Source organism: Oryzias latipes, chromosome 8, assembly GCF_002234675.1.
Source record: "Oryzias latipes chromosome 8, ASM223467v1".
Classification (NCBI taxonomy): domain Eukaryota; kingdom Metazoa; phylum Chordata; class Actinopteri; order Beloniformes; family Adrianichthyidae; genus Oryzias; species Oryzias latipes.
Window position 1 is genome coordinate 5271824 of NC_019866.2, and position 14112 is coordinate 5285935.

The 14112-nt window shown below is 43.1% G+C and overlaps 1 protein-coding gene across 8 annotated transcripts in view; it reads right to left on the reverse strand.

Annotated features, from left to right (window-relative positions):
* The window catches only part of arhgap23 (Rho GTPase activating protein 23), a 65437-nt gene that overhangs the window by 24016 nt on the left and 27309 nt on the right, over positions 1–14112 (reverse strand). For 2 of the 8 annotated variants that reach the window (XM_023957399.1, XM_023957398.1), the window contains exons 1-3: positions 10013–11561; positions 3184–3387; positions 1449–1473 (exon numbers count right to left, since the gene is read on the reverse strand). In XM_023957399.1, the coding sequence (XP_023813167.1) occupies positions 1449–1473; positions 3184–3387; positions 10013–10243 (460 nt within the window). In that variant the 5' untranslated portion in view covers positions 10244–11561. Of the gene's footprint in view, positions 1–1448; positions 1474–3183; positions 3388–10012; positions 11578–14112 lie in introns of those variants that run through there. The other 6 variants (XM_023957403.1, XM_023957400.1, XM_023957397.1 and 3 more) reach the window with 5 other exon arrangements.

Below are 14112 nucleotides of genomic sequence, written 5' to 3' on the forward strand. Positions count from 1 at the left end.
TTAAAGTAACCAACATATTTAGGTTTATTTTTGAGGCTGCAAATTGGAAATTTGGGTCCCAAACAAACTGGAATGTGGTTTTTTGTTTATTCACATCTATATTGAAAACTGTCCATTTGTGATTGAATCTTGCAGAGGTCATGCTTTAGTCCAGGGGTCTGCAACCTGTGGCACTGGTGTCACATGAGGCTCTTTTACTCTTCCATAGTGACTATCCGGTTAAAGAAAAAATAAAATGATGGTAGCCCTAACTTTTAAAAATTACTTAGCATTGATTTAATTTGGATTAGTTCCTAGCACAGTAAGTTTGTACAACCCTGCTTACTTTGCACTAAATTAAGAGGCCGTGTGTTTTCCACCATTTTGCACAGATTTCAAATACTTTAGTATAAAATTAGAGCTCGTAGTATTTTATGATGTTTAACAATGTTTATTAGCTACACAGAAGAGAGTTGCTAAGAAAATCAATTGTTTATTTACTATTTCTACTGAATCCTTAAAGTATTCTTCCTCCATGCTATTTTTGCACATCTGACATGTTTATATATGTACATATCACTCTGCATATAATTACAGACATTTTTATATTTGCATATTTCCTATTTTGCATATTTGCACACTTCCTTGGTACACCGTACATATTGTACATTGTACAAATTGACATTTTTATATTATACTTTGTTAGATTTGTTTTTTCCATTGTGACGGTGACTGCTTCAATTTTATTGTCCAAGTGGACAGAGAGTATAAGTTTTAACTAGGGAAAAGGATTTTTTGACCTCACTTTGTTTTAAACTTTCTCTGGGAGTAGATCAGCTTCAGTGGGATAATCCAATGTCTTTTTTTTAAAGGAAATCATGCAAGCCTCAGTCAAAAGTAAAAAAACAAGTTCACATTTAGAGAAAATGTATTTTCTCTGTGTATTTCTATTTTTATGTATGCTAAAACAACATTTCCAAAAGGGTAATATAGGATTTTGCAGCTCCTACTAGGTTTTAATCAGTGAGAAACAGGCCTAAATTACGGGGGTCCTGAAATGCAAAAAACATTACATTTTAAAATTCCGAACATTTTTTTGAATTTTGCTTTCTGAAATGGAATGTTTCTTTTTTTATTTATTAATGGGATTGTTTTTCTTCTTTCGTATGTTTTTGCATTGAGGGATTTGTCGATGTGATTTGCACTTCAGGGCCAAACTTACTAAGCTGCTCTTTCAGTATTGAAAGGTTGCAGCTCCCTGCTCTAGCCAGATGTCAACAAGTGTAGATTTAGTTTCTGCTTCAGCTGCACTTGCACATAACATCCAGTAGGTGGTGCATTTAAGCTACAGGCTGGAGGTGACATGAGCAGGGAGCAGAGGAGGCCCAGCTCATTACATCATCACGATCCCACTGTCTTGTGGGTTTAATTGGTTTGAATTTAATTAGCAAAATAATTAGTTGACTTACCCTTTCCATTTCCATTCTCTTCGTCCTGCAGGGGAGAGAAAAGACGAGTCAGTTCATGTCAAATCATGAGACTGACCCATGAGAGACTAATAATAGTCAAAGCTATGAGAAGAACTCGGGATGTCATGGCAAAAGGCACTTGGTTATCAAGCTTAGCTGTTTCCTGACACAACGACTGGGTGGATTTCTGCATAGTCATTTACAAAAATAAAATACAGCTGCCTAAAAGCACGTCATCTGTGACAAACATGTTTGTTTTTATAACTCCTCGACGTAGAAGTGCGCGGCTTCACATGACACCATTGTCTGCAGCGAACTCACCAAGGTGAGCTGCTGCAGCTTCTCCGATCACCTGCAAACAAGTAAACTGAGCTGAGTGGGCAAGTTTTGGGTTTTGGTGGCCTGACCACTGCCTGGCTTTGTGCTGCGCTGAGTGAGCTCATTCCAGGCTCTGCACAATGGCGAGGGGGTTTAGGAAAAGAGAAAGCAGAGCCAGCCCACCCCAGAATAGAACTTGGAGCACCGACGCGGGCCGGACCGAGTCTGGCCACATCGGCAATGGAGGAGAAGTCGAAGAGAGAACGTGCATCTGCAAGCTGCTTATTTCCACAAGAATCCCCCAAACAGTGATGTTGCTATGGTTACCATCAATCAGCTCAAATGCAGTTTAAGGGAGATTTTATGCCTCTGGGTGCTTTTTGAGGTATGAAAGACCCATTTTTACATTATTTTCTGCACTGATCAGTTTGCAATCTCAAAGTCAAATACCAAGGAACAGCGAATCTGCATAAAACTGACCAGAAATCACAAAAGACAGAGCAGGATAGAGCAAACTCCTTATTAAAAAGAAGTCTGAATGAAATAATTCCAGGCAGCTGTGATTATCAACAGGATAATTCAGTTTTTTATGGAAGAGGGTGCAAAGGAAATAAGATTTCCTTTAACGATGAGAGTAAAGGAATTTACAGCATGATTCTGTTGACATTAAATAAAAATGTTTCTGTTATTTATATTACTTATAAGCCAATTTGTACTCCTTTGGAAATGTCAGTAATTTTGGAGACTTCTCCGCTGGCTCCTCGGACAGGGAGCTCTGTGAGCGCCCCAAAACACCATGTGAGCCTGGTCCTCTTTGAGGGAGAGAATACAAGAACAGGAGTGGGGGACAAAGGCTAGCAGTGGGCCTATTGTCAGATCGAGCCTGGTACTGCCAGAAAATGGTACCAGGCCGGGACAACAGAACTCATTGAATCTGTGCTCCAAGATCTGCAGCTGTGGGACAACAGGGTGGCAGAAGTATAAAGGAGGTCTTGTTTAAGCTGGATCGCCCCACCCCTCCTTCCATCACTCAATTTCACATCTGGAGATGTTTGCCCCCACACCTCAAATGGAGCTAAATAAGCACTTGCTCGCATAAGGGCCCATTCTAGTAAACAACAGGAGAGAAGCTTAACTCAAAGTCGTAGTAGACAAAACCAGGATTAAAGTCAGATCTGTCAGCATCCTGGAACGCTGGAAGTCTGCACTCCTGTCTTGTTTTAGAAACGTCCCTCTGCCTTCAATAATCCCTCAAAAACTTCAGCTTTCTCCGTCTGCACCCTTTAATCAAGTTAAACATCTTCGCTGCTGTGCTCGTTTCATCACTTGGAGCATCTCTGACCCTCAACAGGCTTCATCTCTGGGCAAAAAGTGGCCAATCTCAGAACCAAACCTGCAGTCGTAGGTGGGGGCTCACCTTGAAGGTGGTGTGTAGGGCGGATTCTGGAGGGTAAACGATGAAGTGGCGCAGGGTGAAACCAAAACCCTGGGAGTTCTTGTGGAGGACCAGCGTCCGGGGGCCCTTCCAGCCCGTGCCGAGCCCCTCCCTTCCAGGCCGTGTTGCCATTGGCGGCCTGGGGTTGTCACCAGCTGAGGAGAGACCATCCCGCCACCCCTTGGCCTGTAAACACACAAACATGTCAAATTTTAGAAATTAAAGTACTTAAAGATGAGAAGACATAAAATCGTGTTTTGGTGTTTTTAACATGTCCTTGTGGCATTTTTCTGATGACGGAGGACATATATACAGAAAATTCTTTCTAAAATTGAGTGTTCGAGTAATTCTTTATTCAAATAAGTAGCAGACGAAAAGTACTGTTGGAAAAAGCTTACAGGAGTGACATGAGCAGGTCACAAGCTCCCTGCTCCGCACCTTTCTGCTGAATAAACTTGCAGACGACTAGATCCATGTACGTCTTTGGCTAAAAACGGCACAATCATTGTTAAAAGACCACTGGGAACGCTTTTAAAATAGATCAAACGATGACCAGAGGGAGACTTTAATGAGAAATTAGTGAAAATCATGACTTTGACATCCGTAAAACATGAAATTGTGTTTGTCCAAGGAGGAGGAAAGTGTAACACTGAACAATTTTCACTATTTTTAGCTTCAACATGGAAAATAAAGTGAGTCTACACTCAGCGGCCGTAGCCGGGCCAGCTGGAAAGAACATTAGCAGCTTCCACATCCCGTCCTGAAATGTGCTCAGAGTCAGGTCAGTCCAATATGTAAACCGGCCTCAGAACAATACGTGTGAGGGGGGGGGCTCGTGTCTAGACAGAACTCAGGTGGGAATGTTGTGGTTTCACTAGTGTCAGAGCGCTGCGACCGTGGTCGGATGAAAGGACGAGACGGTACAAACTCCTCCGGGTTTAAAGTGGAGAGTTAGGCCACATTTCCACCCGCTCTCCAAATATCTCATTCCTGCAGTCCAGCAAATAGGTTCTGTGAGCTCAGCTGACAAACACACGTGAGAAGTCTCACCCCTGTGCTGCCCTTAACGGCCACATCTGTCAGTCACCTGACCAAACAGGCAGGAGCAAGAAGAAGAAGAGGGTGGAAGATGTGAACGTCAGAGGTCAAAGGCCAAAACAGCTGAGCAGAAAGTTCACCATCACCTCAAAAGACAATTTAGGAAGGAGCTTTAAAGACGGCTGAGAATTGTGTTTTCTGATGATATTATATATTAGTATTAAGATTAAAATGGTGTTTATGAGTATTTCTTTTTTCAAATCATTGTGAATCAGAAGGAGCCGGTTTAGCTCGTGCTGGTTTGCGGCGCCTTCCGTCCGTGAAACCAGGGTTCGTCTCCGGGCTGCTCCCTGTTCCCTTCTATACTTCTGTGCCGGTCCCAAGCCCGGTTGTTTTGAGAGGGTTGGGTCAGGAAGGGCATCCGGCGTAAAGCATTGCCAAGTTTACCATGCAACTCGTTCTCTGTGGCGACCCCTGATGGGAAAAAGCCGAAAGAGAAACAACTACATTGTGAATCAGGAGCAGAAAAAAAAAACAAGCTGGGCGGGTCACAAGCTTCCTGCTCCGCTCCGTTCTGATTCATCCACTTCTAAATAGATCCAGGTATGTCTTCATTTTCCACCTGACTCAAAACTGTACGGCCGGATAGCTCTGATGTCATTTTGGCTGCACCAGTTATATTAGGTTAGGGGCTGAAGCCCAGCGGGAGCACATGTAAACAGAAAGCTCTCAGCAACTGGTAGGGGAAGGGTCCCACCCAAAATTCAGAAGTGAATTTCCAATGAACTCCAGCTGCTGTGCAGAAACTATGTTCCAGAAAACGACACAGGTTTTTGGATTTTGGCTAAAAACCACATAAGGATGATTTAAGGACCACCGGGAACGATTTTACAATAGATCAAAAGGTGATCGGAGTAGGACTTTCACAGGTTTTTTTATTTAAATCTGAAATTGTCTTGCTTTGCAAGTGGATAGGCTCCGGCAGCCCCGTGACCCCGAAAGGGAATAAACGGTAGAAGATGGATGAAGGATGAATGAAGGTCATTGTCTTGCTTTGTATTGTTATTTACATTTGCCACTTACCCCCCCCTGGTTTTAACCATTGCAGTGGGAGCTCCACAGACTAAATTACATCAGCTTGAAACATTGGTTCATAAAAAGTAGGGTATTCCTGTAAAAAAAAAAACGATACCCTCAGCAACTTTTGAGGAAAACAGGACTATGTTGTAACTCCTTGGGGTTCAAAAATGAGGAAATGAGATGCAGCTCAGCTCACCACCATGAACAGCCGCCTCCTACTGGGTGAGGTTTGGTGTCCACGCCACTCTGAGTGGCATGCCAATTTCATGCAGTAAAACCAAATAGGTTTTGGAGCTTGATTCAATCAATGAAAGATGAAGGTCAGAGGTTTAAATGAATGGAAACAAAAGTCCACAGGTTTGCATGTCTTTGTGCAACAACAGGAAGTGCATGCTTGGAGCAGGAAGCTGGTCAAAGTGCAGAGCGTGGTGAAAACCAGTAGCTCCTATAAATATACTTTTCATTATGGAGCCACTTATCATTTTTTCTAGTCTTTTCTCTCCATTCTCCTTCACTTCTCTCCTCTCCCTTCCAGCTCATCTTCCTGTCTCCCTTCATGAGATCCGGCAGTGCCAAGGCGCACTGCACATTTTTTTTTTTTAAATGAGTTTGTTTGAGTGATAGACAACAGCGAATGCATGGAGTGTGTGTTTTGCAGACAGACGTCCATGGATCAAAGTCAGATCTATCTTCTGACAGTCTAAACAATGGAAGGAGACCTCTGCTATTTTCTTCCCAGGCCACGCTGCAAAGGGTCATTATGTTGCATTAAAGAATCAGGAAGAGGTGCGCGAGCAGGGGGAGTTTTAGAGAGTCAAATAAATACTGCAGATAAGAACACACTGGAAAAAGAGAAAAGGAAAAAGGAAAGAGAGGGAAGAGCCAGTGCCTTGGCTTGGACAAGTCGAAACACACATTGACCCAGGAGGGGAGGAATCACCAGCAGAGTGAATGAAAGGAGAAGGATGAGGAGGAAGGAGTATCAGGCCCCAGCTAGCGACAGGCTCCAGCACGCCGGTTTCGACCACATGGCTCCTCCCGGCGCTTGGAATACCAAACCCTGTGATTACCCAAAACATACACCAACCAGAGCAATCTCATTCTTAGGGTTCTCTGGGTCTTTCCGATGTCAAATCTACAACATCCCCCTCCCTCCCCCCTTTTGGGCCAGATTGGCACCCATCATGACCTTTCACCTTCTCGTTTGTCCACTGCTTTAAAAAAAAACTCTGATCTGTCCTGCCTGTCCATCACAGAGAACGAAGCAAGACGGCGCTCGGAAACAGTTTCTGTGGTTTTCAGGCTCATCTCGATCTCCTTAACAGATGGAGCTCCGTCAAACTATGTTTCCTGAGAAAAGATATTTTCTTCCTCCTTTGAGGGTTTTTTCCTAAATTATACAGAAAACATTTAAATATTCCTAATTTAACCCAAATCTAGATGACCAAATAATAAGACTTTTAGGTCCATCGCTTCTTTGAAGGCAACTTTGATCTAAAGTTGATTTTTAAAGGCGGGGGGGTGAATAAATAAAGTGCTTTTATTTTAATAAGGACACTTTTTTTCAGTCGGCAAATCGTGGTCGGAGTGATGAATATGCAGAACAGCTTCCTGCTGTGAGTGTTTGTTTAGTGGTGATGACACAACAGCGAGATCTCCCTGCGGATATTTGTAACCCTGATTTCCATTAAGAAGTGTATAATTACGTTGCATAACTGAACAAACGAGAAAGCGAGCTCAGCATGCCCAGATTATCTGCTTAATCTGAATAAATGTTAGTTATTTAAGTGAAATTTAGCTTTATCTAAACATAAAGGGAATAATAATAATAATCGGTTTCCTTTCTTTAAATCCAGTAATATGGATTTCCAGATGCTAAGAAGCTTTGCTGGTGCATGATAACATTTTGAAGCTAAGCAGCGCACGTTTTTGACGAGCACAAACAAAAAGTCCATCCAGAGGTAAAGCAGCACGCAGGATTGCGAATGGCCGTCTGGGAGCTCGGCTCCAGCACTAAAACCCCAGCAGGACCGAACAATAATGCTGTTTTAAACAGCTGACAGCTGCAACCCGTTTGAAAAGTGGAGCTTTAGGGCCGCTGCAAATGCTGACAAGCCTTTAATCCTGACAGCCGCGGATGTCTGAGAGGGGAGGCTGCAACATCACCGGCCTGGACGCAGCAAAGGAGCTGCACCACCTCTGAACATCCAAACGCAGAAAAACACGTCAAGAAGTTTTGCAGAAGATGGTTGGGTTGGTTTGTGTTTGCACATCCCGGTCATATGAACAAACCTATGTGTACTTTAAAAAAAACAGCCAACGTCTGTTGTCAGTTCAACCTGGTCTGCTGGTGATGATGCAACGACAGTTAAACAGGGTTTTCTACCTTAACAAGTCGTAGTATTCTAACCGATCCCGCCTCTCTGTCAGCGGCCGGGGTCACTCCGCCTGGTTGAGAAATATTACAGCAGTCATGCAAGCAAAATGCAAATTATTTGACACTTGTAAAGATTTCACACCTTGTTCTTAGACATTGACCAGGTTTTATTTGCTTTGACTTATCTTTTGCTCCCAGTTTTTTCCAGCACAGGTGATATTTTTTTGTCTCATTAATTGCTAGGATCTAGAAATAAGGGCATTCTTATTAAAATGAATTTAAAAAATCCTTTTAGCTCGACATACTCTGGACAGTAGAAAAACTTGATTTTATTTTCAAGTTTAATAAATATTCTTTGTCATTATTTTGGAAACAAAATATTGGATTCACGTTCTAAGAACAAGTGCTAGTATTCGATTTTATAAGGATTATCAAGATGGACCAACTTGTACTAAGATCATATTCTCATTTTGTTCTAAAAAGTCATTTCTACGTTTTTTGTGATTGTGATCAAAGTGAACTACATGTAAAAACTCAAAAAATACAAATCTTTTGCTTAGCACAAAGCTGAAGAACATCCTATCTCACAGCTTTTCAGGCTCACTTTTTTACTTTTGCATGCTTGTGTGGAACTACGTGTTTGTAGATTTTGATATTTTATTACAGGATTTCTTGTTAAGTAAAAATGACTTGCTCCATGGACCAATAATTTTACTACTTTAAAGTGATTTTCTTCTTAAAAACCCACTCAGAATGTTCCCAGTGGTCTTTTAATTATGGTTTACGGTTATGGTTATGGTTACTTCCCGGCATCCATCTGTTTACACTCTCTCCCTCTGGCTTACAGCCCCTCACACCCTCAACCTAACATCAGCGATGAAACAAGAAAGGCGAGCGATATTTCAACTATCCGGCCGTCCAGTTTTGAGCCAGATTCCAGCTCAGACGAGGAAAACAAAGACGTACATGAAACTTGTCGTCTATAGTGGGTGGATCAGAATGGAGCAGAGCTGGGAGCTTGTGGTCGCCCAGCCTATTTCCTACAGTTCCATTAAGCTCTTTTCAAATTACATTTTTGTGTCTGCTCCTGATTCGCAAAAATCTGAATTAAGAAACACCCTGAAATGCAATTTTAAGCTTAATTTTCTCCATATATGAAAAACGCCACAAGAATGTTTTACCCGCCAAGAACAACATTTTCCTCCGAGCGGGTCTGAAACAATCCTGACTTGAGACTTAATGTGGAGACAGAGAAACAATTAAATGGCAACAATTAAACGCAAATGTTTTCCCTCTTGGAAACTCTCCTCGTCACCTCTCTCATGAAACGGCATACGGTGTGTGTTTGCCCCAGCTGTGTCCATACACACTCCCAACCCCAGCTCACATTCCTGTTTGTGGCATTTCTTAACTGTCACCTAAGTTAAGAAAGGGAGGGGGGTAGAGTCAAGAGGGAAGTAATATTCCACACAAAAATACCCACATGAGAATGAGATGCTCCTAAGTGGGGAGGGGGTTATGGGGGGGTGGGAATGCACAGACAGACAGCTCCCACAGTAGTTTGCAGAAAGCGGCAGTTAACGGGCCCCTTCATCTTTTTGAGCCACTAATTAGAAATCCTTTTAAGAAAGAAAGAAGGAGTCAACATGGGGAGAACACGCAGATCATCATGTCTTTACACCCGAGGAGGATCGCTCAGTAATCACCATAATCCTCCTCCTTCAGAACAGAAAAGGATCTGTTTTTTTTATCATTCTAGAGCGAGAAAGACTCAAAAGATCAAAGATCTAAGTAGAATTTTGGAGAATAGATAAGAGAAATATTGTGTAAACAAGCAGGAAAAATGAAGAAACCGTCCTTTAGATGAAGAATGGCAGTTTCCGTTGAAACTTTTAGCTGGTATTAGAGATGAAAAGGACAGTCACACTGAAGACAATCAAAAACAAAATCACAGGATCAACCGACGCTGCATGCCTTCAACAACACGTCACTTTGTAAACAGCATGAATCCACCGGTATAAAGTTTCCTCATAGGTTTCAGATGAATCCGTCAGAGAGCCTCGGGGCAAAAAGACGATCTGCTCCAAAACAGGAAGGAGTCAACAGCTGAACGGCTAACACAATCCAAACAATGAGTACAGTTACAGAAACATTCCTGACATCCACAACTGACTAATTACACTCTGCGGTTTCTGGGCAATATTCCACTTTAGCACCGTAAAAGCTCAATCTCAACAGGACGGGGCTGAAATCTGAAGTAAAATATAATATTCCAATGCTGCAACAATGAATGAAGAAGAGGAGTCCTCCTCTTACCCTGAGATGATGAAAGCTCTGGTTGTGTTCGGCTGGCATGGTGGGGGCGAGCGGGTCCGAGGTCCCCCGGAGAACCGCCACCCAAATGCAGCGAGGCTCCGGGGAGCTGCAGTCAACCCCCACCGGGTTCTGGAAGCTCCAGTCGGGCCCGGCTGGTGCGGGGCTCTGGAGCACAGCGGCAGGCATCTGGCCGTGAAGCTCCGTCAGACCGGCATCGCTCACCACCACCATGAGCTGCACACTCAAGAATCAACTCAGATTCGTGGACAAAGTCCAGATGAGGAATTGCTGACTTTTTTTTTTTCTTATCCAGTGGTTCACTCCAGGGTTCTCCAATCCATCCCAGTCCCTCCTGCTCCTTTTGTGAGTTTAATCCTTCATTTTGTGGGAGTCTTGGGCAGCAGATGGAGGCGTGTGGTGTAGAGGTAGGTCTGGTTTCACTACAGACACACACAGAACAACAGGCAGCTTCCCCTCCTGTTGGTGTCCGGTGATGTTCTGCGCACAAAGCTGCTCTGTCCACCCCCCAAAAACTACTGTGCTGTCCCAGAGGGCTGGATCCTGCCTCTATCCTCCCTCCCACTGTCCTCTCTTCCTCTTCTGTACCTCTAAACAAATCTCTCCATCTTACTGTGATGTCAGCCCTTTATCCCAACGGGCATCAGCAAGCCTAGAGCTCACTCAGTCTTGCTTCTTCTGTTCTTTTTGTCAAACTGAATCCAATTTTGCATAAAAAGATCTGACTGTCATCTTCAAGTAAACAACTGCGTCACAAAGTGGAACTTTCCAGTGAAATCCAAGAGAAATCGATGAGGTCGGGGTTCCTGGTGAAGCTCGTCTTTGGATCTGAAGGGCTCCAGAGATCCGCTCTGCTGCTTGAAGATCGGCTGCACGTCTGCAGTGACAGAGCTATGACTCTGGTGCTGAACTTCCCAAAAAAAAAGCCAGTCCTGCCTCCCGTTGCCTTCCCTCAACGAAGAGGGGGCGAACGGAAAGAAGGAGCCCAGGAGTAAGACAAATGAAGATGCTGTATTAAATGTTCCACTCCCTTTTTGTTTCAGTTCAGAGGGGAAAGTATAGAGTCCCAGAGAACGGCAGGAGCAGACAAGGACAAGCTTAAACGGCTAGATGTCAGTGTGACATCTTTGCCAATTTTCTCACATTCAAAGACTTCAGAGGCACCGTCAAAACTCTGCCCACATAGTCCGGCTCTTACCAGACAGCCAGGAGTCCAGGATACCTGAGTCAGGAGCTCACCAGTGACCATGTCGCTACAGACAATCCTCCCTTCCAGCTCTCACTCCTGTTAACAAGCCACACATCCGTTTGCTTGGGAGGTTGGACAGGTTTCACCTGCCACACGGCCGGGCAAGTGTGAACTCGACTGGAGACGGCAGTCATCCGAGAAGAAACTGTACCCTGTGGATATTCTGCACCGCGCCGAGAAGAACACACACAGCAGATTTGAGCACCGTTCACACCAGTGAGGTAACTAGTTAAAGGTTTTTTTGGTTTGGAGCTCTCCAATCTGTAAGGGAGAGAAAAATTATAATCTGAAGGAAAATAAAATAAATCTACATTTCTCCATGCTTCAATCATGTTTATGTTTCTTTTGTGCACACGTAACTATGCATGAGGCAGAGTCAAAAGAGGATGTTGGACAAAGTAAATATACATTTGAGGAGGAAAAGCTGGCTGCAGGACACGATTGGACTCAGTGTCAAAACATGTGATCCTATAAACTACATTTAGTTCCTTTTGTTTGGGAAGTTTGATCCCCATCACTACAACTGACACTTGTAAATATTTTACAGACATAAATTTAGTGCTTCAAAAAAACTTAAATGACAAAAAATCTTTAAAGGAAAGCAATATTTATTTCTGTTTTCATCCAGTTTGTTACAGCTAGCAGAAAATGTAAATACAATTTTCTTTATTCTGTCCTGGACTGCAAGGACCAGATTGTTTTCACAATTTTTCTTCCTTACTGAAGCTTTAAGCAAAAATGAACCCCTGCCACATACTCAACAACTCACCAAAGGCTGTACGCACCTACCTGAGGAAAACGACTGTTTGATATAGTCAAAAAAAAAATAATGGGGCCAAAATCTCTTTTGGGGCTCAAAAAAGAAATACCACAAATTAAATAAAAACAGATGTGTCAGGGAAATCCAGAGGAAGTTTGGAAAATATTATGGGATGGCCACAGGACCTATGCCATGTTGTGGCAAACTGAAATTTTGTGCTTTCCACTTTTTTCACACAAAATGGGAAAAGACCAGGTTAAGTCTACAACCACAACCAAAAATTTATTAACCTTTGACCTCGGGAAGGGGCCACCATCTTTAACTTTTTATTTTAAATCACCTTTTGTACATTTAATAAATTTAAACTACTCCTAGGGATTTCAATCTATCACCTCCTAACTCCTCGAGTATTGTTGGGAAGCTACTTAGAAAAAAAATGCTAGAATTGGAAGTTGTAGGTTTTGACCAGCGATAGCGTGGTGAGCTCGCAAAAGTGATGTTCCCCTGTTGCACATTTTTAACCGGAATATTTTGCAAATGTATTGCATGAATCCCTGGCTCAAGCTGCCCAAAATCATACAAAACACGATATGAACATATTAGGAATGTGGGCGTAGTTCACAGAAAAACCTCTGTTGCGAAGGAAATCAAAAAAAATATTTTTGCCAACTCCTCTAAAATTTACAGAGACCTGTTCGTCACCCCCAGGTGACCAAACGAAAAGAAGAATGTGTTTTTTCCTGAATTTGATGAATTTGTCCTGTGCAGCTTTGGGTGGCAGAGGGGGAGTGAGAAGAACCTGTAGCAGTCAGTGAGGGCAGGTCAAAAGTGGGTAATAGGGGCCGGCGAGGGCGGATGGCACCTCTGGGCCATACAATGCTGCTCACAGCTTTAATTTTAATGTTGTGTTTTTAACTAATATAATAAATTGTGTGTGGTCATGTTCTTACCGCATTTCAAAGTGTTTCAAACTTTGTGTTTTGTTGAAAAAAGTGCATTTTCTTTTGTGGAATTGCTTTCGCTTTAAGATAAAAAAAATCCACCACTGCAGCACATTTTCTTTCCAAATAACAGACTAGCTCTGGTCCACAGCTCACTTAATGCTGAGTTTAAATAGTTTATTGAGGCAACTTTCACTAATGCACAGGACACAAAGGCAGGCTGTGCCGTGCGTGCACGCTCACACAAACACATGCCACATGTCCCCACTGAGTCACAGTTAAGTATAAATACACAGGGCCATATAATTATGGTTCCTGTTAAAGTCAGAAGACTGGATGTGGGTGGGTTTCTCTTCTTTCTGTGGTTCAGACCAGAGCCCATGGTTCTGTGCATCGTCTGTCGGAACCGCCCTGCTGGATCACTGTCTCAAGAGGAGGCAGCCAAACAAGACTTTAACATCTCAAAATACACAAGTTCTACCTTTGACTGAAAAGGGGATTTCACGCCGCATTTTTTCACAATAGCAGTTAGTTTTGGCAAGGAGGGACACGTGCTCCATTTGGAAACAAAAACCTCCTAGGATGTCCAGCCCACTGTCTCCTCCTCGTGAACCACAGGAAATTTACAGAAAAGGAGAATCGGTGCAGAGACAGAAAAAGAGGAGTACCGTAAATATTCGGAAAAGCTGAAGAAAAGGTTTACATAACTGAAAAACGTAGCAACAAAAGCACGCCTGCCTTTGTGGGCTTGCCATGCAGAGCGGAGACACGTTAAGGCAGGACAACAAGGTCTCCACACTCCATCATAGTGTGCATGCCTTATCTGGCCTGCAACAATCTGACACATGAACCCAACCAGACCCGAGGTTTTTATCATAACCTGCAGACACAAAGCTCCTGAACTCAGGAAATCAAAGGCTGCAAATCTAAGGATGATCAACAAACACATCTGCCAAAATTGAGAAGGATGAGGAGGCAGGTGAGCCAGGATTTGGCAAAGCAAGGTCGCCGGTGTACCAGATTACTCCACTGATGTTTGTAATCCCCTTCAGGAATCGTAAAACTAGCAGCAGAGTTTTTCTTGGGAGACAAAACAAAGTTTTCCTCCATGTTAACGCACAGAGCTGAGAGG